We start from the raw sequence: 27180 nt of genomic DNA on the forward strand, positions 1-27180 counted from the left end.
GGCGTAGACTCATCATCATCGTTATTTGTCGGAGAACGGGAGGAGTTCGAGCTGGTTGGAGCTCGCATGGTCGTGCGTGCGGTTCGCGGTCGGACTCGCCGCGCCGGTCGTGATTGCGTGTGCTTAGTTCTTTCATACCTACAGCTGTCGGTGTTAAAAAAATCACATACGTTGATTACATTTCTGTGGATGAGGCCGTCCTAAGCTCCGCGTTTCTACCCATCGACTAGATCGCGGCTGAGCGCGCCAATTTTCGTGCTGCTCGTAAGAATTGAAATAAAATTCTGTACCACTAAATATTTTGCCGTTTTTCCTGTTTTTCGGCTCTTACGTTTCCCGTCTCTTACGTTTATTTCCTACAGTCCCTTCAAAAACGTATCAGCGGGGTTCTACTGTATTGGGAGTACAGGATTTTTTAGGCTTTCATATTACACGACCATAAAAGGTGCATATGCAGTTTAGGGATCGGGAAATTCATTAGCTTGTTCCTCTATGCTCTTTAGGTTTCTATAATTTCTTCAAAGAACAATGAAGTACAGTAGGCAGAAAGCACTGATTAAGGAAACGTGTAGGCTGAAGGTATCAAGCTTAATTTGTGCAACAAAGCCTAAGCTATGAGTGTCACACAGGCAACGTCATACACAGCATCTGCAAATTACGAAATCATGATGACGCACAAGAAACATTGGGCCGCTTTGTAATGTCAACCTCGAAGGCATGACATTATGAAACAAGGGGCAAACAAAAAGTATCTTAATGCTGAACATGTATTTTTGTACAGTAAGAGTTAAATAGTACCTGCAACCCTTTCGACTAAGGAACATCCTACCAGAAAGGCGTTCACATGAGATGACACAAAGCGAAGGAATATCTGCTATCTGGTAATGGTCCCTTGGAAATTGAAAAATCAGTACTACTTTATGGGCATAAAGACAAAGCCTCCTGTGTAGGACATCAGTTCCAAGCGGCTGATGTCCACAGCAGTGTCAAGTTGTCGTCACACACCGTGTGGTTCGCAAGTTTACAACCAGCGCTTGTGTTTGCTTTAGACTTGTGCCCAGACACTTTGATAACAATGTATTCGTCCCAGTCATGTACCAACAATCCCAGTCATGTACCAACTAGCCCACCAACGTGCACTGTTGAAAAAGGACTTCAGTTTTCCTGCGTGTGAGGGGTACTTTGAAATTAAAATGTTAGCAACAGTAATGGGCAGAAGAGAATTGATTAATCGGGCAATGTTTGAACAACAAAAGTGGAAGAGCTCACCACTAAGACATCGCAGTACATTTGCTGCATGGCTCGCCGATGAATGTCGTTCAGGGCTTGATGCGCAAGGGCAAACAGACCATTGAACCTGTCCAGAGGAACGAAAAAATACAAATTGCACTATATGTGGTGCTGGCACATTATTCATCTGGCAGCACTTTTAGTGAGTTCCCAAGCATTCCCTAACTTTCTGACCTACAAGAATTCCACTTGCCATCCCGGAGGGCTGCAGAACTTATCTATAGAACACTGCCAAACTTACCTTGTTTGTATGATCAAAAAGAAGCAGCTCCAGCTATATTCAGCTGTTTCTTTCTGACAATTCAACACCAGATCAGAACCCTGAGAGGTGGTCTTGGTATTGTCACGGAGCGACTGAGAAATTCAGAAACTTTCGAGATATGCAAGCCTGCCTTTTCTCACGGATGCGCTGGCATGGCAACTCTTGCTCCTTTCACAGTGGCAACAACTGCCACTGGTCACAGTACTACCCAATGTCCCTTCACCTTTAGCTTCCTACTCTCTTGCTACCTCGAAAGGTAGTCAGTACAGTAAACCCTCGTTAACTCGAACTCGCATATCTCGAAATCTCGGTTAAGTTGAAACTTTTTTTTGCCGTGCATTAACCTCCCATAGGTGCTATGTATTTGCCCCCTCTTATCTCGAAACGTTTTCCGGAGGGAACAGTGGATATCTCGAAATCTTGACAGGGAGGGCGGAAGGCAAAGGCCACTCCAAACAGGAAACGAGGGCTCCGTGCGAACGCTTAGCTCTTGCTAGTATACGTGCCGAACGCGGTTGTGAAGGGCGAATTTGAAATTCTCGCGGACGCAACCGTTTCCTATCAGCCTTGTCAAGCAACTGTGGGAGTGATCACGTGTGCACACCCGCGCGCAACTTATGCGCGGTGGGCGGCGTGTGCAGCGTGCGCCCATCAGTACGCAACCTAGCCCTTGCATGTGCGAGCTGGTATTCTTTGTTTTCCCCGCGATCTGCGCATGATGCATCTTGAGTTCACTTTTGCTGAGTAGTGAGTGGTCTGTGCAACGGACGCTTCCGAATATCGACCAAGATGTCCCGCCCAAAGCAGTGCAAATCTCTGACGTTGGGGAGAAAAGTCGCGCTAATCAAGGAAGTCGAAAAAGCAGGTCGAAGCAAGTCGTGCATCGCCAAAGAATTCGGCATCCCTTTGTCAACCCTCTCGACAGTGCTTAAGAACAAACAAAAGGTTTTGGAAGGCTTCGAGCAAAGCTTCTCAAGCAAGCAGAAGCGCATTCGAGCGTCCAAATTCCCGGACGTCGAAGCAGCACTGACTGCTAACTGCTTCGCACATGCAGGGTTTTCTCGTGCCCCGGAATCGATCAAAGAAGACATTGGCGCAGAATTCAGCAGGTGTGATGAGCTGTGCAATGAAGTGCGCAAGGCAACTGGCTGCGTGAGCGATACTGAAGTCGACAAGATCGCCTTTCAGGAGTACGCGCTCTATGAGGTGGACCTCCCCGTTACCGGAATGCTGTTGGACGCCGATATCGTTGAGATGGCCGTGAACGACGCAGATGACCATGCAGACGAGGAAGAGCCTCGAGAAGTGCCTACGACGACAGAAACACGTAACGTGCTGCGCTTGCTCCGCAACAAGGTCGAATGCAGCGGTGGCTACCAACGGCTCATGCGATGTGTTGAGCAACTCAAGACCGCCTTTCTCGAACGCGAACACGAAACAGGCAAGCATCACGCAGTTTTTTCGTCCTCGGTAATAAATTTTTTTTCCCTCCGAATTCTTGTGCCTTTACTATGGTAGCTGTCTCGTGCAGTGGAGCTTGTCCCGGCAGCACTGGCTTTTCTTGTACAGTGACCTGGGCAAACATTTTCGGTGTTTTGCTTAACTCGAAATACCGCTTATCTCGAAATTTTCTCCAGATTTGACGGCTTCGAGTTAACGAGGCATTACTGTAGTTCACTTTGTGCAAAACATGTACGCTTCGAATCTAGAGCATTTCCGGAATCAGTCCACTCAGATTCGGAGGATCACAGTGACCAGCCCAGTATGCCATCAGCGTATCAAATGAGCAGACAACCGACTAAATGGTCAGCATAATCTTTTCGATTCTGCCATGTATTGTCTGCTTGCCCACCAGATGATCAATTAAGAGGAGAGAGATATCGAAAGCATTAAAACTGTTAGCTTACATGGAGTAGTATATAGCTTGCAGCATTTCCAGGAGGATCTGCGGATTCAAGTTGACACGCGGTGCAAAGCTGGATGGCAAGCTGCTGTCGAAGGACATCCGCCGAACAGTTTCTAGCGTTCCTTGGTTCACCACCCTGCACAGTTTCGGAAAGGGCAGTGTATATTTGGCAGTGGTTTGAACAATGAAATATCGAATTAAGCAGACCGGTCTAGAACAGCAGTCCAGTAATGGAAGCAACATTTTGATTTTTGGAGCAGATTCTAGAGCAGAAAAAACGGTGATTTGGAGCGGGCATAAGTGTTTTCGGAGCAGAAAAAATGCTACTTTCAAAAAATGCAGAAAAATGCTATTGGTGTTTTCTGAGCAGATGGCAATATATTCCAAACGAATCCTGGAGTAAAAAGCATCATTTAAGCACCTCGTAAATATTAATATTTATTATTAAACATATTGCACGTACAATAATCACTTCAAATTGCAAAAATCTAATAATTAAGCAGATAGATGGTCATTGAACACAAAGTAAGATGAGCAACATATATTTAAAATACTAGTACTTGTGGCAGAAATGATATAAAAGTGATAAAGCTAAGCACCAAATTACAAAAGTAGCCACAATCACATGTAACTATATTGCCGAAGCACGGCAGGAAGTGGAAGATGGAAGCTTGCAATGAAAAAATCCGTAAACATGGGGTGGGTGCTCGAGCCGACGTTTCGACAAGTGGACTTGTCTTCTTCAAGGCTGGAACTGATTTCCTTAGCTATCGTGTGTATATGCTTCGTGCCCTCTCGACCACAAGAGAGAAGGGGAGGGCAACTGCCAGAGTGGGGGTGGGGGAGGGGGGAGAGGCCGCCGTGCTATAGACTTAAAATGCCAGTTCTTGTGGCATAAATGAGGTCAAAGCTGATAAAGTGGTAAATGTAATCAGACGCACATTAAGGTCGTCACAGCAGCAGTTAGTAATCAGTATGATATCAAACTATAATCTCACCCGCATTTCACCAAAATAGTCTGCTTGTCAGGTACAAATATACAACATAACCTCGTTACAACGGATCTGTTTACAACAGACATTCGGATATTACATACCAATTTGCGGCGTTATGCCGACCTCCGTATTAGTTCCATTGATTGAGCTTTGTTTACAATGGATTCTGGTACAACGGACATTCGGATATAATTGACTGAAATTTCAGGCCAGCAAGGTGGTCAGGACTCCTTTAGAGCGGACTTTTCTACCACGGTCATTAACTTCCGACTTCAAACATCGCTTAGCATACTTTCGGGTCGGGAGCAGCGCACCGCGGATATCGACGTACCGATTTAAAGAACGAAGGCCGCCGATCCCCGGTCTGTCAATGATCAGCTATGCCTAGCTGTAGCGACAAAAAAACGGCGCGCAGCGTGCTTGGTGTTGCGTTTGGGACGCTGACACGCGAAATTGCGAGCCGCTGCCATCGCTTCTCCGTGCGGTCGCTGCCGATGCGCAAAATGCCCATCCGCAGTTCTGAGGAGCCAGCAGGCAATGCGATTCGTTGCTTGAGACGAAGGACATTACGGCTTCTTCGCTTTCGCACGTCCGCTAGCGCGATGTTCTTGCCCGCAAAGTTCGGATTTGGCTCGTACATCGGCACCGTGAACGGAGTTAGGCCTAACCACGACATCTAGTAGAAAGCTCGGTTGCGATGTGCGTGGCCACGGTGCCCGATGTTTCAAAGTACGTCATGCTCAATTGCGAGTACAAGGAGTTGTCCCGCGGTGGTCTTCGTCATAAGCTTCGAAGTGCTGATAAGAACCTCGAACAGCAGGTTCAACAAGTCAACGCTATTAGTCGCACGTCTGCGATGTTCGCGACGAGTGCGGCGCGCTATCGTAATTTGATGATTGAGCTTCCGCTTGCAGCTGCCCAACTAAAGCGTTCCAAATTATCGTCGACCCGTAAACACAGAACAAGTGCGAACGCGTCACTAAGTAGCGCAATTTTCGACAGCCACGACCTCGCGACGCACAAGCAGCAGACGACGATCCCGAAGCGAGCATTAACACGTTTTGGCTGCTTCTGCGGCAATACCGCAGAAGCAGCCAAAACGTGTTTTTCGTACTCTTGTTACTGAATGGAGGAGCCAGCTGAAACGGAGAACTTGAACGCGGAAAAATGCTCTTTACGACGAGCCCAAAATGGTGGCGCCCAGTTGCGCCGTTGCCGAGCTCTAATTTTGAAAAACGCTTTTTTTATATTTTCGCAATTTTCGCCAAGTCGGCAGACGCAAAACAAGTTTTTATAGCACTTCTACGTAGTTTTCATTGAAGATATTTTGGAATCAGATAGAAATGGGCTACAGAAACTGAAAATTCGATTTTCCAAAAATCGCATTTTTTTGGTCCACCGTTAAAAATAAGACCATGTTTGTGACTCGTAATTCTCTCCGGTTATAACAGACCCATTCAGTGTTTACATGAAAGTCTGTTGTAACAGTACTTGGATTTTACATACTCCCTTTACAACAGACCAAAATCCTCTTCACTATGAAGGTCTGTTGTAATGAGGTTATACTGTACACATAAATCGGATATATATCGACAGTGCCAATACATGTAGCATTGCCAATATGCTAGTATACAGCTAGTACACATGCTGCATACTAGATGATAGTATACAGCTTGTTTTTGTTTTTGTTATGACTCGCTGGATGGTCACATGGTTAAAGTTCATTGTTTTCAGTTTCTCAGCACCATTTTGGAGCAGGTTCAGAGCAGTTACTAACAAATATTACACTTTGGAGCAGCATGGAGCAGCATTTCTCTTTTGGAGCAGTATGGAGCAACTGGAGCAGCACTTTCATCACTGGCAGTCTCATGGCCACCAGATGACCAGCGTTACTACAGCAGAAGGCAAACCAAAGCCATGCTTCACATTCCATGTATGGAAATGGCGTTTTGTTGCCAGCTCCAGGACGACACCAACCATCAAAACATGACATCAAAACGTGACTTGAAGTAATTATATTCATGATTGTGCCTACACCAGGCAATGTGCATGGTGTAGGATGCAAAAGGACTCGATCTGTCTTGCCTCAGCAACGACAAGATGTGCAGGATATCCGAGCAGCAAGAGTGCTAAGGGGCAGCATTACAAAAACATAGATAATTAAAGAAAGTACTAATAGCTTGCTTACAGATACTGTTTCTCCTTGCTTGCTAAAATTAGCAGCCATAAAAAGTCATGATGTTCGAAATATGTACTACAATTTGCAAGAAAAAAAAAAATTTCGCATAAATCAAAGTGTGCAATATAGCAGTGAACGGGAACACAATCTGCACTCCAGCCAGTCACTGCTGTACACTACATCGCCAGAACTTGCAATATGTGAACGCTTGACAAACAACACTCTGCAGTGTAGGGAGAGCTAATTTAACTGTCTAAAGCAAGTGTATTCTTTCAATTATGTAAATATGTGCCAAGCAAAAACTCATAAGCCAATTTATCAACCAAAGATTTACAATAAACCTAGGCTGCAAAAAATTTACTGACAAACTATGTAGATGTTCCTGATGGCACTAAGCGAACAAGGTAGCTGGAACTTAGAAAGAAGTTGGCACCGTTGAACAGACTGGTGCTCGAGTTCCAATAATAATAATAATATCTGGGGTTTAACGTCCCAAAACCACGATATGATTATGAGAGACGCCGTAGTGGAGGGCTCCGGAAATTTCGACCACCTGGGGTTCTTTAACGTGCACCTAAAGCTAAGTACACGGGCCTCAAACATTTTCGCCTCCATCGAAAATGCAGCCGCCGCGGCCGGGATTCGCTCCTGCGACCTGCGGGTCAGCAGTCGAGCGCCATAACCACTAGACCACCGTGGCGGGGCTGCTCGAGTTCCAAAGAAACAATACAACAAACATTACCCACGTTTACCCCACCACTGGTCCGCAACGCATTTCAACCGAGCATGTTTCGGCCTGCCTATACCACCTTCACACTAGGATTTTAGCCCTGCTGACAATCAACCAGTGGCACCTGCCACAAATGGCCGATATTCTCACGTGCCTCGCTTTTGAGGGAGGGTGAAGCTCTGGGACAGAGGGAACATTTGGCGGGCACTTTTTAGCCACAGATCCCTGACATCTTTAAGACTACTATTCTTCAAGTCGACTCAGTGTTTGAAGCCTAGTTTTGCGGACTTTGGTAGATGGTGAGGAGCTCAAGGAAGCAGATTTCTGCGCTCCTTGCAATGCTTCTGTTGCCAACCTGAACCTGCAACATTTATTCCAGTCACACCAATTGTTGGGTAAACGTCAACTGCTTGCACAGTCAAATATTTACCCCCTATCTGTTGATATCAGCTGTCAATCTCTCTATGTAACTTTCGTCGCAAAATTAACCACACTTCATTTTTGTCAGTGATGCAGGCAGGGGGCGGCAAAAGGTAACAAATTGGGGGGGATCCAGCTATGCATGTACGGAGATCCGTGGCTCCAAAATATCCGTCGGACATGTCATCTCTGCTGCAACTCTTCTCTCCCTCAAAAGCAGGGCACGTAAGAACGTCACCCATTTGTTACAGCTCCCTGGACTAGTAAGTGTAACGGGTATGGTCGCCGCCACTGCCTGGTAATAACACTAACCTTGAGCACATCTTGCAGAATGAGGCTCTGGATGCCTGAGGCATGGAGCTGATGGACTGGTTGTAGACACGCATTAGGACAATGGCCACCTGCAGCCTAAAGAAACAATAAAATGTTAAATCAAAAAGAAATAAAGCTATGCAAGAAAGTACGGACCGGTGAACCCAATGACCTACTGAGTAGATATCTTCAGACTTCACTGTCGACACTGCAGAATCTCCACTACTCTGCATGTTCTGACCCAAGATTGAAAGTGGTATTAGATCTACACAGAATGTACGGAATACTAACTAAAGTCACCAAAATAAGAATATTTAATACTTAATATGAAACACGGGCCACAGAGTATAGATATACTGAGAGTGGAGAAGGATGGGAGATGGTGTTACTTTGAAAACAGGGTATTAGAGTTACTCAAATCAATTATCATTATTTGTTTAATGTTCTAAAGCAACAGATAGCCTACGATGGATACAACAGATGGGACATGGGGAGGTAAGTGACTGTCTGGGGCTTTATAGTGCACATTAAATCTGTGCACACAAGCGTCCTTTATGATCAGAATGTAGCAGTTGTGGCATGAAATCAAACCAACGACCTTGCGCACTGCGACAAAGCACTGTATAACCAGTGAACTACCAGATCTCTATAACGCCTCTCATACATCCATACCAGCCCTCGCAATGAAGGAAACGCTAAAAGGGATATGTTTGATCCAGGTACTGCTGGCTAAGATAGCTAAGCACAATCATTTGAGTTAGGAAGTACTTCTCACCTGTTGCTCGCACTCATCACATCGACAGCAGGGTATGGGCCTTGCACCACTTTGCTGTCTCCATGCTCCAGTTTGGACAGCATGTTTTCGGTCAGCTGGGGTTGTGGCAGCGATATGGGCTGCACAGGCAAGGAACATCGGCCAGAAAGATTGGTATTTGGTTACACATGCTTGTCAGTGTATGTCCGTCTTTGAGGCACACATTCTTGATAGCTTCGGTACGTATCAAGCTGGGTAAGTGCCAAGAGTGAACCAAGATGAAGGTGTTGAACAAAGAGCCCGTTGTTTCACTCGATTGTAATTTGCAGGCGTGATGTGGCAGAAAAGAAATAACGCAACAAAATCCAGTGTGCTCTATTTGAAAGCTAAGCTTCATAAAACAGTTGTTGGCGTGATTACTATGCAGCTATGAGCCCCAGTTTTCACAGATATGAGTAAATACCGATCCTCAGTTCATTACACTTGTCTGATAAAGAACACTTTTCATTGAGACATGGTGGAAGCATCGTTAACCATTATGCTTGCAGCCTGACAGATCACATCTGACAACTGAGCGGCACACTGTGCAGCATAAGCATAAGTTTATAAACTGGTTCAAGGAGATTTTCTTTCCAAATCTGTAAATTTGGTTCTAATTACTTTGTTATGAGAATGAGTGTTTTGAGCCAAGTGGAAACAACTCCTTCACTATAACCCATACCACGTTGGATCCCACATCTCCAATTTCGTATCGCAGGAGGTTATTCCACTGCATTAAAGCATGATAAACAAAATTTTATCTTTACTTTGTTATAGTAAATCATTCATTATATACACATGCATTGCATTGAGGTATGACTGTAAAAGTGGGTTTCACGCATAAACAACAGAAAATACCTTCGCATGCTGCTTTCCCGCCCAACGTGACTTCAGTAGACCAAAGACTCCAAGAACAAAAACAGTTACTAACTCAAAGGGTGGACTAGGGTACATTAAACAACACGCATTCGAAAAACGCTTCTGTGCAATGTGCATGCGACAACGTAGACACAAAAGGTGACATTCATGTTGGTGCAATACTCGATTACAAACACACTGCAAACGTCATCATATAAATTGTCATACACACAGTGACAGATGGCAGAATCGGCTGTTAGATAAACAGCTGACATGCCTGGAAGGAAACAATCGATCGTGGTCTTTACAACAGTGGCATAATGCACCTTAACCATCTTACCAACCACTAATCTTCAAAACATTGGCTGACCTAGCAAAACCCACCTCTTTCCTTCTTCAAGGACAGAAGTGTTTTTTTGGTTGGTTGTGCAGTAGCAAAACAGCACTTTTTTTTTGTACGCAGTGATGTGGTTTACTTATAATTTAGAAGAAAACAAGTCTGATAAACAGTACAGTAGAACCCCGCTGATACATTTTTGAAGGGACCGTAGGAAATAAACGTAAGAGACGGGAAACGTAAGAGCCGAAAAACAGGAAAAACGGCAAAATATTTAGTGGTACAGAATTTTATTTCAATTCTTACGAGCAACACGAAAATTGGCGCGCTCAGCCGCGATCTAGTCTATGGTTAGAAACGCGAAGCTTAGGACGGCCTCATCCACAGAAATGTAATCAACGTATGTGATTTTTTTAACACCAACAGCTGTAGGCATGAAAGAACTAAGCACACGCAATCACGACCGGCGCGGCGAGTTCGACCGCGAACCGCACGCACGACCATGCGAGCTCAAACCAGCTCGAACTCCTCCCGTTCTCCGACAAATAACGATGATGATGAGTCTACGCCAACGCGATGGCAGAAGTGAATGCCAATCTCGAAGGCCTTGCTTTCGCAAGCAATTACGTCATACACGCCATGTTTGTGCAATACAAATCTCAAAGGCTATGCTTTTGTCAATAGTAAATGCCAATCTCGAAGGCCTTGCTTTCGCGAGCAGTTACGTCATAGACGCCATCTTTGCAATTTGAATCTCGAAGGCCATGCTTTTGTTTGCATCAATTGAAAGATTCTGTTGCTTGCGCCTCTCATGCGGCTAATATTACGGTCAAACGAGGCCAAGCTGCGTGAAAATGCACCATGGCCGCTCTCTTTGGTAGTCACTCGGTCGGCTCCGAGCGCACTTCGCGACATATCATACGGGAACGGTCCGACAGTTACGACGTAACAGCGGGGTTCCCAATACATTGTATCCTATGGGAGCTATGCCGGGACCGGCGGAAAACGACGTAACAGCCGGGAAAACGCAGCAGTAAGGAACGTAACAGCGGGGTTCTACTGTATTTACAGTATAAAGATCACCTACATAGTTATCAGTCAAAACACCGGCACATTAAACAATACAATGTACTTAAGTTATGGTGCCAGCCAAGCTAACAAATCTTCATATCTATGCAGTTTACAATGTCATGGTTGTTGCTCTGTACATTTTTTAACTTTTGTGATCCAAGTCTGAATGCTTATATGGTTTAATTCGCATAGAGGTTGATGCTTGCATTCAACCAGAATCATGCATGACTAATGTAATGCCTCGCACGACCATTCCCCCATTACTAGATCTTTCTGTTTTAAAAGAGCTTTCAAAATTCTTGTGCAGTGCATTTATAGATACCAAGTGCCCAGAATATACAAGCATGGACTGTGGTATATACTACGAGCAGCTCAGCAAATGAAGCTAGCAAATAAAATAAAACACTACTGCATCTAATAAAAATCTACGCAGTTGCAGCTGCTGCAGGTGTTGTGCTACACAGAGCCAAACAACTCTGTACTTACTTTTTCTGAACTACAGCAATGGTGACTTGATTCAAATAAACTAAAGCCAAATTTACTTTATTTCAGCCCAAAAGCAAGGCCCAATTACTAAAGAAAGAAGCAAACAAATCTACAGTGTCCTATGACCAAGTATGAATATGAACAGATAAGTAAATAAACATCTACGCAGTAGCAGCTGCTGCACACATCATGCTATAAAATAAGCAACTCAGTTTTGACATTGATCTACAACCATGAGAGCCTTACTTAAAATGAGCTTCGACCAATAGGTGACATCCAAAGCGCACCCTCAGAGCAAGAGCATCCTTGTAGTAAAGGGATCAAATGGCACGCAGCACATGGAAAAACGATCATATTATACTGCTTTAAGGTCTTTCTCTTGTGTTCTTGCTCAAGTTATCACTAGCTCCTGTCAGTGAAACAGACCAGGAAGTGATAGCAGCTCCGATAACAAATTGCAAGGGTTGGTTTTATTCATGTTGTGACACCAGCTCTAGGGGACAGGATGAGACGACAGACTATTTCTTTTTTATTGGTGCAACGGCAGCGAAAGCCAAAGAGCACTTAGACAAACATATCATGTTCCTACACAGTTATGGTTCTAAAATACTTTTAAATAGAAGTGGTATAGGGGTGTGAAGTTCATAAAAACAATTCTCAAATGGCTCACTGACTAGTAAATATTGAATACATGCTAAAACCACTGATGTGACAAGATCAGAATCAAAATCATCAGCGCACAGTCCTTGCCTGTCAACAAGGGACGAGGGCTATGGCATACGCACATTTGTATGGCTACATCACATGCTTCCTCACTTTTGAAGAAGACCACACCGGAAGGACATGAGAGCTCAATGTCTTTAATGCCGAATTCGGCAAGGTACGTAAGAATTTTATTAAGATTAAAGGGAGGGTCTTCTCATAATAATAATAAGGGGTACAGAAGCGGCTCTAGAGAGTTACTAAGGAACACATACCAAGGCAATGATATGCTCTGAGGAGGTGCCATAAATGTTTAACTGCCAACATAATGAAACGGAAATGGATCGATGGGCTCATTTCTGTGTTAGACACAACCACCTAATGAAGCCAGTAGACAATGAAGCTAAAGAAGGCATGCGGGACATTATTTGTAGTTTTTAACTGCAGTGCAGTAATTGGTTATTTCTCACTGGGCACTTCTGTATGTGCAATCCTGGCAGCGTTAGCCAGTGCTACTCGCAGCCATGATGGCAAGTGTGGAACATTTTTGTCTCGTCAGCCAGTGTCACGTAACATACGACCTTTTCATGCGCTGGCAGCTGACCAATAAACCCTCGCATTCTACCTAAAGGCATCAAGTCTGCCGGAACGAGACCCTCACTGTGTCACCAGCCGTCATACAGTGCGCTTTGGACACCACCCATTACGGTTTTCTTTTCGGCGCAAGCTGAACTAAAATAAACAGCACAGTTTGACTAACGAAACAATATTATACACGCAGTGTCAGGTGCCTCAGGCCTGTGAGACAAGCAGCAGCAATCCTCTGTGGTGAACTCACGCACGCGGGCCAGGCAGATGACGGCGAAGACGACAACGACGGGTGAGCGACGGCGTGCACAGAACAGCGTGCGCCACTGCGGTGCGTCGTTCCTTAGGGTGCGCAGGACTGGGGCAGCAGGACACAGCCGTGACGGCAGTGGAAGCAGGCAGATGGTGGGAGAGAAAAATCGAAGAGACCATACTTACACACACCTCGTGGTATATCGAAGGCTTGCTAATGCTCGGGATGTGGTACGTCGTCGTCGTCGGCTTGCCCTCATGGTCGAGGATTTGCTGTCATGAGAAACAGGAAAAAAAATTTGGGAATAATGTAAGGCAACAAACACAGCATGTTCAGTGCCCAGAGATTAAAATGCGATACTCAGAGTGCATAGCTTCTGACGGTGAGGGTAACAGTGAGGGCGAGAGCGTCCGTGGCGCATGGTGACTACATGCGGTAGACAGTCGTTCTGTCTGATGTTCGGTGATGTCGGCGTAGCGCTGCCACCCTTCGTAATGGGCACCCACCAGCTCCAGCCACTTCGCACGGCGCAGCACTTGAGCAATGTCTTGAAGCTATGGCAAGCAGTGCTTCGCTGGCGCCACCAAGAACCAGAGACTGAATGGTTGTCTACCGGATGCAGTCACCATGCGTAATGAACGCTCTTGCGCTCGCCGTCACCCTCATCGCCAGCAGCCATGCATTCCGAGTATATTGCGTTTCAATCACCGAGCAGTGTACAGAGGAATGCAAGCAAGGCGAGGATAATGTAACCGCTGACTCCGATTAACTAGAAGACATGCATTTGCAGGCTAACATTTTCATGCTGACTCGTGCTTTTTGAGCATAAGTAAACTTCAGAACAGAGTTAGAAGTCAATTGATCTTTCAGCATAAAAAAAACAGATTAACAGCGCAACAAAAAAAAAGGCCTACATCTTAGTTGCTTAGTGCTATAAAAAGTGTCACTAGGAATGCTAAAAAATGTGTTGCTAGTCCAGTGGTTCTATCTAGTCCAGTGGTTCTATCCGTGCCAGGGCTTTTGACTGGAAGCCTTCCTGGCACAAGTAAAATTAATACGATGTCAAAGCCCTAAAAAAATCGAGAAATAGCAGCAGTAGTGATAAAATTTTTATATCACTTCTATCTCAGACTGGACAATGGATCAATTAAGTTTCTAATTATTAGATACTACTAAATGGTTAAATCACACTTTTTTGCTTTCTTATCAACACTTCAAGTACCCCAGGTACAGGGTATTACATGAGGCACGATGTCTAGAACAAGCATGGCTGGAGCTCTCCAGGTTAAAGCACTGTGCAAAGCCTTCACAGCATCATCAGATAGTTTGCATAAATATCATGTGAGCTTGTGCAGCAATGAAATAGTAACAATAAGATGAAAACGTCATCCTAAAAATGTCTATTAACATTTATATATGCTGAGTACAGCACCTTACACACTGTGATTTCTAGCTGTAAAAAGAAACTTACCAGATTATAAGCACCCAGCAAAAGGATTTCCAGGCAGTTGAGGGACTGTAAGATAGACGAGAACTTATCCACAATGAAGGAGCACACGTGAACAGTTCGCAGGAGATAAGCTGACGGGTTTCGGAATTCAAACTTCACTTTTAACTATGGAAGCAGCCATAGAGAAGGGCTGCAGGCTAAGGATCAACATGTTTTTTCATTTCAGTTCTAAAAATATGCAGCCTCTTGAACCAGCAACCAAACCTGCAAGTGATGTCTCTGCAGAGAGTGCTTCAAACAACAAAACAATAAAAGAATGTCTTGGTGCTCTCCACAAGTCTCAAATCAGTTTGGTTTTTTTTTTAATTTGATGCTCTATATAAATGTGATGCTAAGGTATTTTCTGTAGGGACACATGTCAGGTTTAGGGCCACACCCACAATACTAACAACAATTAGGGTGCCATCGACTTGAACACGTAATATGCATGACTAGTATTCCTGCTTCAAAAAAGATTTCCTTATTTTTATCAAATAGAAATGAATTTTTCAGGCAAAGTATACTGCAGCCTGCTAGGAGCAGATGTGCAATCCACTTTTTCTTATCTGAAATAGTTTTTGAGATATATAATATATACAGTAGAACCCCGCTGATACGTTTTTGAAGGGACCATAGGAAATAAACGTAAGAGACGGGAAACGTAAGAGCCGAAAAACAGGAAAAACGGCAAAATATTTAGTGGTACAGAATTTTATTTCAATTCTTACGAGCAGCACGAAAATTGGCGCACTTAGCCGCGATCTAGTCGATGGATAGAAACGCGGAGCTTAGGACGGCCTCATCCACAGAAATGTAATCAACGTATGCGATTTTTTTAACACCAACAGCTGTAGGCATGAAAGAACTAAGCACACGCAATCACGACCGGCGCGGCGAGTCTGACCGCGAACCGCACGCACGACCGTGCGAGCTCCAACCAGCTCGAACTCCTCCCGCTCTCCGACAAATAACGATGATGATGAGTTTACGCCGACGCGATGGCAGAAGTGAATGCCAATCTCGAAGGCCTTGCTTTCGCAAGCAATTACGTCATACACGCCATGTTTGTGCAATACAAATCTCAAAGGCTATGCTTTTGTCAATAGTAAATGCCAATCTCGAAGGCCTTGCTTTCGCGGGCAGTTACGTCATAGACGCCATCTTTGCAATTTGAATCTCGAAGGCCATGCTTTCGTTTGCATCAATTGAAAGATTCTGTTGCTTGCGCCTCTCATGCGGCTAATATTACGGTCAAACGAGGCCAAGCTGCGTGAAAATGCACCATGGTGGCTCTCTTTGGTAGTCACTCGGTCGGCTCCGAGCGCACTTCGCGACGTATCATACGGGAACGGTCCGACAGTTACGACGTAACAGCAGGGTTCCCAATACATTGTATCCTATGGGAGCTATGCCGGGACCGGCGGAAAACGACGTAACAGCCGGGAAAACGCAGCAGTGAGGAACGTAACAGCGGGGTTCTACTGTATTATGAAAAATATATATTATGAAAACTCCTCCAAATATCCCAGAAAAATTTATATGGGCATATTCTAGAACAGTAGAAGATTACAAGTAGACTATTACTGTAATTTTAGCTCTATTCTTATAAAAGTTATTGACAGGTATAATGTGGTGTTTAATAACCACAGAATTTTTATCAGTTGTATACCCAAATAGAAAATTCTTTCATGAAAGATACTATAATTTATTAGTTTTATTGTGTGTAAGAACTCATAAGCTTTCAACTGCAACAAGAATCACCTAAATCTGTCTACTACATCTACATCAAACAACAACGTGCACAACAGCACAGCACATGTAGGAGAAAAGTGCCTCTTTTCCAAGGTGGAGAGGGGGGGGGGGTCATTTGTGAGCGAGGACTAATGAAGCAGACTTTAAATTGGCTGGCTCTAGATTTCAATAACAAATAACTACTCATCAGAACATGTCATTATTGCAGCAATTAATCCTCTTGAATGTTTGGATTGCAAAAAAATTTTGAAATGTTTTAAAAAGTTGGTTTTCTGAGAAAATTTTGGCATGGAAGAGCAGTCTCCATTTAACTTGAAACAATTTGAGCATGAATGTGGAAAAGCAACTTATAAAAAGGCACACTGCACTCTGATTTAGAGCTGGAGACTGGCAGAATGGTCAAGGCTCGTAAAGACATGCCCCAATGCTATGGTTTACGCAATACTGACAATCACTTGGAATAGCAAGAAAAAAAGGAAATAACAACCAACCTTTCGCAGGTCCCTCCTGTGCACACTGCTGAGGTAGTGGCCAATCACGCATGGAAGGAAGTAGTGAGCGAACTGACGCAATGCCTCTTCCTGGGCTTGAAAGAAGATGAACAGCTGCTCGCACAGGGGCTCCAGAAACTGTGGAACAAATTTTTAAAATGATCAACTTGTCTCAAAACTGAACAATGGGTCACGAAGGACGCTGTACTGGAGGGCTCACGCTTAACATCTGGGTTTATATAAAGTACACTGAAAGCATTGTATATCCCAGGGGTCTCAAACACCTAGGTCAAACCAACTTGCCCAAATTTCTACGCTGCTGTCGCAAACACCGGGCCCCCGAACCTGTCACTGGCAGCCCGGCCCGCTTATTACTGTTTTTGTCCCATTTTTTTTTTCTCAATAAGTGTGTACATGAGCTACACAGACGCAACTGGTCTCAAGCACTTTTTTTTTGTAAGGCACGCCATCTGGTCCCCATGTGTTCAAACATAACCATGGAACAAAAACTCCATATTTCAGAATCGGCACGTGGATTTCCATATTACAGTCATTCTGGAGATCACTACCGGTATGTTTCTCGAAATCCAACAGCAAGTCCCATTCAGAAATGACCCACGTACGAGATATGGGAAAGGCTTTCTTTCAAATGGCAATGTTAGCTGACATTTTGTTGAAGTACCACCCCTCGCCGCTCCAACCTTCTTCACCACCCTGTCCCTTGGGAGACTAAATTTCATGACTACAGCCTGCCAGGTGAGGTTACCTTGAGACCCCTGTTATATCCCCATCATTATGAAACCAATGTGGCTGAGAATTGAACCCTTACCTCTTGCTTAGTAACTCTATGCCACTAAGCCACCGCAGCAATTATGTAAAAGGAACTACCCGTCAAATCAGATAAGTCAAACCACCAGCATTACCACAGGCAATTATTTTTTTTCCTAACAGGACACTCATACTTAGGCTTTCGAAGTTGCCTGGATCTCAAGAAGTTTGATAAAGCTCCCTGCCTCCTACATTTATGTTACTAATACAAGGAGGACAGAAAAAGAACAAGATTTCATGTGCACTCAATAAGTTGGTCACTTATTACAGGAATCAAATATAAAGCTCACACATTGTTTCTTGACAGTGAGGGACAACTAGCATGTGCGTTTATTCACTGCTCTAGAACTTCTTCAAAAGCAGCAGTATACCAGTATTTCACAAATGCTCACTTCTGTAACAACTGCTAGTACAATGGGAATACCCACAAGGCTTTTTTTCTTCCTTTTTGTCCTGCTAACTGGTCATTTCAGGATGTGGAAATGACGAAGTCTGCAAGAAGCTACTCTGCTTCAATATTAAGCCAGATCAAAATCCCGGTGGTCCTCTCAACTTGTGTTGCTGAAACAACAGCCCGTGCGTTACAGAAGATGCTTGGTGCTACCGTCCACACATAAATATTACAAACACATGTATCAGTGAATGAGGTCACAAAACTTGTAGTAGTAGTGACACAGGCTGGTTGTTCTACTTTGCAAGTATACACCCTAAAAAGTAAAGAATGACAAAATCAATGTACACTGTACCAGTACATGTATTTCATATTCATGGACAAGGCAGTGTATATAGCCAAATACATATATAGCCAAATACATAGAGCAACACATTTCAATTATAAAAAGAGAAATCTGCTCAGACAGTATTTGCATTAAAAGGAACAAGAGAGAGAGAAAAAGCATGAGCATTCTAAGAGTGAGTATTGAATCACCATACTTACATCCCGGTGATACTCCTTCTCTTCTAGCACCAGGATGATGGCCTCAATCAGCTCATTGTTGTCGCGTATCGTGTTGGCAAAGGTGTGAACTTCAGCCTCTGTCACTGACTGCACAACGGGACACATGGAGAGATGTCACCGCGGGCTATTTCAAACAACTGCTGATCTAGTAAAAACTAACTGCAATGGAATTTCGTTTCTGATACATTGGTAATGTGGTAAATTAATGGTACACATGTCACTGAAGCAGCTTCAGCAAGGCTGCAAAGTTGGCAACTGCCCAATTGTCTCATTCGCAGCATTCAAATAGCCCCTAAGCAAACAATGCATGCACGTTAGCAAATATGACATGCAGTTTAGGCACTTCACTTTTCAAAAATTTTCAGCATACCATGGTCAGCACTTTTGTATCAGACACTCAGAGTCATGCATCCTTTCTAGTGAGTGGTAATGATGGCATTATTTTCCATATACTGTTTTATCTTTTTTTTAAATTTCAGTATCAAGATCGACAACTTTTAAGAGCCTTTTCCGATGCATCCACTCCTATTTCAAGTTTAATATTTTACACAGAGGCTACTCTATATCTAAAATATCTGAATCTAGGCTTTCAGGACAGCAGGAAAGTGAACGGCCATTGGCTTTTGAATATCCCACAAGAACATTTGACTTTTTACAGACTATAACAACTTACACTACACGATATGGTTAGAGGATGGACTAAAATATCAGAAGTGTTTTGCATCAATTGAAACAAGCCCAATTAAGCAGGCGCACACTCACCTTACAATCGAGAAGGAAATCTCGTACAATGGAGTCCGCCATGAGGCACACATCCTCCTTCAGCTGTTGACTTCTAGAATCCTTCTGCACACAAAACAAACAAGAGGCACTACAGTTATCAGAGCCTTCGAAGTTTTGAAGCTGAACTGAAGGGTTAAGGGCACTTTGTGTCTTTACAAAGGATGTCACTATATGAAAAATATTACCAATTCCTCTCCTTTTTTTTTTTAACAGTGCAATAAAGGGTAACAGATCAGGAAAAGCTAAATTCCTAAGAAAATATTCTGAGGCTATTAAGCAATAGTGCCCCCTTACACACACACACACACACGCACACAAAAAGATGTGGTATAACACAAAGCATAAATTTCCAAATTTATGCCATCTATGCTATCATATATGACAAAATAACAAAACACTACAGCACTGGTGACTACACTGATAACAAAAGAATTGCACCTTACCTAATTCAGAAATAAATTATTGGGCTTTATATGCCAAAACAATAATTTGATTATGGGGCACGTTGTAGTGTTAAGTGTTAACTTTGGCCACATGGGGTTTTTTTGAGTGCACTTAAATCTAAGTACAAGGGCATATTTGCATTCTGTCCCTATTGAAATGTGGCTACTACAACAAGAAGGGAACTTGCCCAATTCTTAGGCATTATAAACGTTTAGCACATGTGTAACAAACATATCATGGCGATTTGCTTCTGATGTAAATTTCATTCGTTGGAAGCTTCCAATACTGTGAAATTGATGAACTAAATCCTCCTATATAACAAAAATCAAAGGAGTTTCTTCCAGACAGCTTTAAAAAACATAAAGCAATATAAGGACATTTCAAGGCAACAAAGGTACATCCTTTTATTTCCTAGATCATTACTGTGTATAAGACATCAGCACAAATGTTCAAAGCTGCAGTACGTCTCACGACTAGAGTGACAGTCCCACACTGTGCATCTCAGTAGCCAAATAAGTGCAAACCTGAACACTAGTTCATACTTACTTGCTTGTGTCAGACCTCATGTGGTGGTCAAAATTTTTCAAAAAGTAAATTTTTGTGAAATTGTACAATGATAACACACCGGTAAAGTAAGCTTTTTTGTTCACTGACAGCCTCCAGGAGAGTGCCACTAGAAATGCTGTACCTTCCAGAGAACAGCGGAAAGGGAGGCAAAGAACAGGTGTGCCATCAGAAACCACCCGCCGTATTTCACATAATTAACGACGGTCCCCTACTGTTTGCACAAGCTGCTATTCCATCATTCCACATTCTGCGCAGCAGCACCTAGACAGGCTATGAAACATGTTGTACAATGCAAACACAGCTGCAATAATATGACGCACAGCAGGTCAGCTGGGTGCAATGGCTAACTTTCAAAGCGCTGCTTTCCTAGTAACAGATACAACGACAAGATGCTGTGCTATACAGATTCTGTGCAACGGCCTTTAACCATCTCTGGTGAACTGAGATTTCAACGAGCGTTAGTTTGTCAAGTCTATTGCTAGTTTGTGCTTTCATATACCTTTTCCTTTCGGAGGTATTAAACAAGCAACTAATGCAGTGATATGGCACGGATATGCTGTTCTTTATTTTGACGGAAAATCGTTGCGAATCCAGCTACCGAACAAAAAGGCATTCGGGAGAAATGTTAACCTATTTACACTCGTGCTCCTTACGCACATTTTATAAGTATTTGCAAATGTGATCACTTTCGTCACAAGTCCTTCAGTCGTACGCGCAATCGTGTCGCATGCGTTCAACTAAACCACCACAGAATCAAGTTAAGGGACCGAGGTATACTGTATGTCTCTAAGAGAAAGAGAAGCAGCAGTGCGACGAGCAAGTTCAAGAACAGTATTTTCCTATGGCGGCTGCAAGGGGTAAGAGGTAAAAGGCAGCGGTCGTACGCGTCATTCACCGAAATTCACGTATAGCTTTATCGATCGCGCAAATGCAATTAGCGTAAATACTCGATGCCAAGAGCACGCGACCTTCGGACCTGACGCCCCACCCACGAAAGCCAAAGGATGGTCCTATCGTATTGCGTGAGCAGTACGTGCAGCGGTGTCCCGCTGCTCTTCAACCATTTCACAGCGAGAGCCGGTAGGATGTTGTTCCAACTTTACTGACAAGTAAAAGGAAAGAAAGAAAAAGGGATAAATCGGTTCGTCCAACCATGGTCGCTAACGAGGAAATCGCGGTTGAATTCGCGACCGCTAGGTCACCAACAGGTGTTCGCTTATAAAGGACAAACACGACGCTTCGGCTCGGATACAGCGTAAACAAGCTACGCTAGAGCATTAGCAGTTGCTCGTGACAGCCCGTACACCGGCGCTCAACACCAAGGAGCGCTATGTGACAGGTGCCTCCTACAAACGAATCACGCGATGCTGAATGGGCACACCGCTCGAGAAGAGAAACCAATAACTGTGACCCTTCCGAGAAGCGATACGAGAGCAAGGCCACGGGAGATCATGCTCCAGCACTCCTACGACATCGACGCGATTAAGTATTTAACAGGAATGTATAATAAAAGAGGCTGGCTTCATTTCTACTCACCCGTTGATGCAGGGGCCAGCGTCGCTGGAAGGCCTAGTATCGCGATAAACTTTGCCCCGGCGGCGCGTCGCTTGATCTCAGGTTGCTTCAGGTGCGTTGCGTAAGTGTCGACCTGAGGGCCACACCAATTTTGGTTTCGGACAAAGTGCTATAATGTAATCGCGGGGGGCTCGTAAACGGGTATCCCCAGCGCACGGTCACTAACTAACGGGGTGTGTAGGCCATTGGCGCGTCGCCGGCCCCTGGCTCCACCTGGCTTTCATCGGGAAAATAATCGACAAATAAGAGGGCGCCAGCAGTCAGCGCTGCGGTAGCGCTGCGGTACGCCCTTGAATTTCGGTTTCAGTTGCGGGCGAGCGCGCGTGGCGTACCGCAAAATGTTTCAAACAAAGCAAATATAAATGTTTGAAGGAAAGCACTGCCTACGAGGATTGCGCTGTGAATCGTCATAGTATCTGAGCGGTGAACGAAACGGACGAAGCAAGGAGCTTTACAACTTTGAATAACCTTTCACAGAAACAGAAATGCAAATGAGCAGTCACGGAAAAAAGAGTTAGTATGTTCTCGGGGACTAAATTGTTATTATTATTATTAATTACGGTACTGCTGCCTACAGCAACACGTATCAGTACCACTTCTCATCTATTCAGCATGTACAAAACCATGCTCTGCGCATTATTTCTAACTAGTCGCAATAATATAAATATCATTAGCATGAAAATAAAGTGCTCACAACTAATGATTTACTCGCACTCAACCTAATTACCGTGCTTTTTCAGGTTGATTAATGAAGATCACACCGACGAATTTATTTCCTTGGATTCCTTGAAGAATAATAACCCTACTCGTTTTGCTCAGAAAAATAACTTCCTTGCTGCCTAAAGATTTTACTAATTACGGCAAAATGACAGCATCCTTATGTGCTATCAAAATGTGGAATTTTCTTCCTTATTCCATTAAAACATTGTCATCTGTAACTGCGCTTAAAAAGACAATTAAAACTCATTTTCTAAACAAATAAATTAGTATATGAATTACCATGTACTCTGTTCTTTTGGTGGATGTTTTTTTTTTTTTTTCTATTTAGTTTTGTAACGAACTTTAGGTAACAATGCATTATTACTGTTCATGGCGGCTTTCCTTGCATATTTTCACTGTTAGTACGAATTTGTATTTCTTTATCCAATGTTTATATACCATTACAAAAGAGTTTTATGTATTTATACACTTTGATTATTAATGCCTCCTATCAATGTATCAATGCCTCCTATCTGCAACTATTGAACCCGTCCCTCTTGTTTAAATGTTTGTACATTTCTGTGCTTATTTCGTAATTTGTAATAAATAATCGTGTACAGAGGGCCCCGTTACGGTCTCCTGACCTCGGGACATGCTCTGTATGTCCTTCATGTTGTAATCGTACTTTGCAAAATAATAAACGTTTGATTTTATTGGATACATTATTTGCAAATCAATTATGATACATCCGTTAAAGCAATGGATAAAGAAAATAGATTAATTAACTTTTAATTAAAGGGGCGGGTGGTCGGCTTAAATGATAGAATTGGAGCCCTTTCTGCGAAGAGACAGATGCTGTGTTGCCGTTATGAGATTTTCAAAAAGGAGCAAATGGTAGTTCTAGAAGAGTTATGAAACCTGGCCGATTTCTCCGACTAAAGCAAAACCGAAACGCGAACAACTGATCTATTCTCCCGATACGCCCAGAATCAGCGAGCGTCGTTAACCGTCAATAGACTTCGTTTCATGCTTGTGCGGCTTGGTATTATAGCGCGCATGGCGCACATACGTCATCGAATTTAGATGAACTAACAGCACTGCAATCATTGTCGGGAACCGTGACGTCATTCTGATCGTCTGCTAGTCGCTCTCAGTGGCGCTTTGGTTTCGGTTTTGTCGATGAACTTGGTCGAATTTCAATGCTACGCGATAATTACCATAGGCATATTTTCCGAATCTCAAAGCGACGGTGGGCTGTTTGCAGGAAGGACTTCAAGTCTCCCATTCGACCCGACCGCCTGACTCAGAAAATAGTTTTTTTAGACTCTTTAATCACTGGCGTAATTGATGTCTCTAGCAATATTAGGATGTGTGCCGCTACAGCAAAACTAATTAGGAAGGCAGCAAGCAAATATCCCATTTCCATAACTTTTGATGATTTTCGGATACATTTCTTGAAAACACCCTGCATATACACGTGCAAAATTTAAAAATATTGGGGGGATGGGGAGGGGGTGTTGAACACCCCACGCTCCACCTAGCTATGCAAATTCAGTGGGTACATTTTTCTTTTACATAATTACAGTGATTTTATCTCTCTGTTGTTCTTGGTGTTTTTGTTTTTCATCTTTTTTCCCCATCATTTTCTAATCCCTGATGGTTATGCAGTGCTACTATACTGAACAAAATATCTATTTTTATTTTCGCAGTTTATTTCCGTTTTTATTTCTTAAAAATTTTTATTATGTATTTAATAGGACTTTTTCGGGGCCTAGTTGGTGCATACTGCTGAAAAATTACTGAGCGCAAGAAAAAAACGCAACACACAAGGAAGGTACACAGGGGACAGGCGCTTGTCCCTTGTGTATCTTCCTTGTGTGTTGCGTTTTTTTTCTTGCACTCAGTAATGTTTTTTATTGTGTATTTTATAATAAAAGTTCCGCTACGTTGTTCTCAGTAAGGGACTTACTGTGTTCTCAGTAATGGACTTCTTATTGAATCTGTAATCCTGCATGCTTATGAAGAATAAGCTCAAACCCAAACTTGAACTCAATGGTGCAATGTTGTCTCACTTTCATATTTGTATACCTCAGACCTTCTACAATTATAACAAAATGTGATCAATGTTTTGTGCACAATATCCTCACGCAATATGGAAAAAAATTTTCCCGCGAGTTCTATAGGTCACCCTGATCTGGCATCGACCAAATTCGGCGGATAGGGCACGGCACGTTGAATTATATATATTTTTTTTCCATTCCTAGCTATTTCACTTTATTTTTTTCTGTTCGATATCGGCTTCAATAGTTGGCACCCTCACCACTGGTTTTGTTCACCTGTGAATATAAAAACTAGCGTAATTTTTATGGGTCGATGTCCTAGTTCTTCTCCCTTTCCAATGATCAGGGTCTCACCTTTAATCAAGAAAATGAGGAGGGTGGTGATAGGGTACTCCCCAACTTTCATAAGAAGCGGCTTCCATGTATGTACGCATTTGTGAGGGACGGGGTATGAATGTGCGCTAGTATTGCTGATCACCTTGCAGGAGTAGGGGGGGGGGTGTCTCACTTTTTATTGGTGGAGGGGCCCAGCCCCCTTACACAGAGACCTGTGAGTCACAACGCTACACATACGCATGTGACTGCTGCCAGGAGCGTATATGTTGTTTCCCCATAATTCTTAAAGTCCCATAATAAAACTGTAATAAAGTTTTATTCAGTGGAGAAGGGAGGGAAATCAACCTCATTACAGAAGCGAGAGGGCTTTGCTTTGCAGCGCCATCTCCTGAACATCACAAGAGCCTGCACCGGCGAGTCGCCGGCGAGTTTAGCTTCTCTTACGTCCTCCAGAGGGCTGTAGGCGCAGGGACATTGATCACGCATGGCGGCCATGCGTAGCAGCAACCGGCTGCAACACCAGCTCCCCCCGGCCTATTTAGCTGCCGGCAGGCAGAAGGTGTAGACCCATTTCTTCGTTGCGGCTTTTGGAGGACGTGAGTGATAACTGCCGTCGACTCGCTGAGCAGCGCAGCGTTGTTTCGGATCATTTGCAAAGCGTCGTCCATTGCGCGTCGTCTGCTCTCGTTGGCCGCACGCACCGAGTGTGTATAGCCTACGTTATTAGTTCGCTTGTGTGAACCGAGAAGAAAAGAAAAACACACGCCCGTGCGGCACAAGAAAACATGGGCGTCACGGTCGATCCGGCGTTTCAAGGAGTCGGGATGCAACCTGGCCTGACAATCTGGAGGATCGAGGTACGTGCAATGAGCGCGCATCTGAGCGAAGTGTTGAGCGACGAAAACGTCAAGAGCCTCGGTTTTACCTTTAAATTGCACACTGATAGTCGTTAATGAAACATACATACTTAAGTATATATACATGGAAGAACTTTACGTGGTGTTGTGTAGCGATGCGATTTCTTTTTACGGTTATGTATAGGAATTTAGTGATTAACGAGGCGATGGTATCATATTTAGTTGAATGAAATCAGTTGACATAACGATAATATAATATACATACTAAAGTAGATAATGGCGGAGCTTTACGTGATCTAGCATATAGCGATGCCATCTTTTTAGTTATATATGGAAGTTTAGTTATTAAAGAAGCGAGGTATCCTGTTTAGTTAAATGAAAGGAATTAATATAATGATGCGATGCCATAGAAGAAACATGCTTACTTAATGTCTTAGCCGGGATGACTAGGAGCACATAACTTGAATCTTGCTGGTCGTGCTTGTTTAGCCAATTGCATCGTCTTGTGAATGTCGTTCTGTTTAGAGCTTCTCCATACTTAAGTACTTAAAAAAAGGGGACATCGTTTTCGTCTATTTATTGACTGTGTAAACAGAACCTGCGGCTATAGGACGTTGATATGCCATTCGCAACGCGGAAAAAAGCGCCCGGTTCTCTCTCTCGCTCTCTCTTTAGATACCTATCTATCTTTATTTTTTATTTTCTTATTTTTTTAACGACTGGGTCGCCCTGAACAGGGCGCAGGTCTTCCGACAGTCCGGCTCTATAATCGTGCTCGTATTCAAAATCAAATGTACCCGCTGAAGCTTTTACGCGCCGTAAATCACATGCTGCCAGCGCGCAAAAGGAGTTCATTTGGTTTAAAAAGCCGCTTTCGCGACACTTATGCCCCGCGAAGCGTCTGTATGCAATGTCAACCTCTCCATCACAATATCGTTTCACATAAATTTTTCCTTTGCGTGCCGTACGACAACCGTCGGAGGATAAAAGTTCTACGTGCATCTTGTCTAAGCATAGTTCTGGAAAACCTCTACGCAGTTCGTAACGAAAATGACGCTAGAAACTTGCAGTACAGTCGAGCCTACATATATCGAACCCACATTTAGCGAATTATTGTGTGTATCGAACAACTGTAAAATCCCTTTCAATGTATTTCCGA

General features: G+C 43.6%; 1 protein-coding gene across 1 annotated transcript in view; it reads right to left on the minus strand.

Annotated features, from left to right (window-relative positions):
* LOC119387149 (hyccin) overlaps positions 1-22307 on the minus strand; it is a 33248-nt gene extending 10941 nt beyond the window's left edge. Inside the window, exons 1-10 of the mRNA XM_037654457.2 lie at positions 22031-22307; positions 19463-19546; positions 18680-18787; positions 16915-17052; positions 14654-14698; positions 13374-13454; positions 8870-8988; positions 8095-8190; positions 3460-3594; positions 1270-1357 (exon numbers count right to left, since the gene is read on the minus strand). Coding sequence (XP_037510385.1) covers positions 1270-1357; positions 3460-3594; positions 8095-8190; positions 8870-8988; positions 13374-13454; positions 14654-14698; positions 16915-17052; positions 18680-18787; positions 19463-19504 — 852 coding nt within the window. The 5' untranslated portion in view covers positions 19505-19546; positions 22031-22307. The remainder of the gene's footprint in view (positions 1-1269; positions 1358-3459; positions 3595-8094; positions 8191-8869; positions 8989-13373; positions 13455-14653; positions 14699-16914; positions 17053-18679; positions 18788-19462; positions 19547-22030) is intronic.
* Between the last annotated feature and the right edge of the window lie 4873 nt (positions 22308-27180).

This window comes from Rhipicephalus sanguineus, chromosome 3, assembly GCF_013339695.2.
Source record: "Rhipicephalus sanguineus isolate Rsan-2018 chromosome 3, BIME_Rsan_1.4, whole genome shotgun sequence".
In the NCBI taxonomy this organism is placed as follows: Eukaryota; Metazoa; Arthropoda; class Arachnida; order Ixodida; family Ixodidae; genus Rhipicephalus; species Rhipicephalus sanguineus.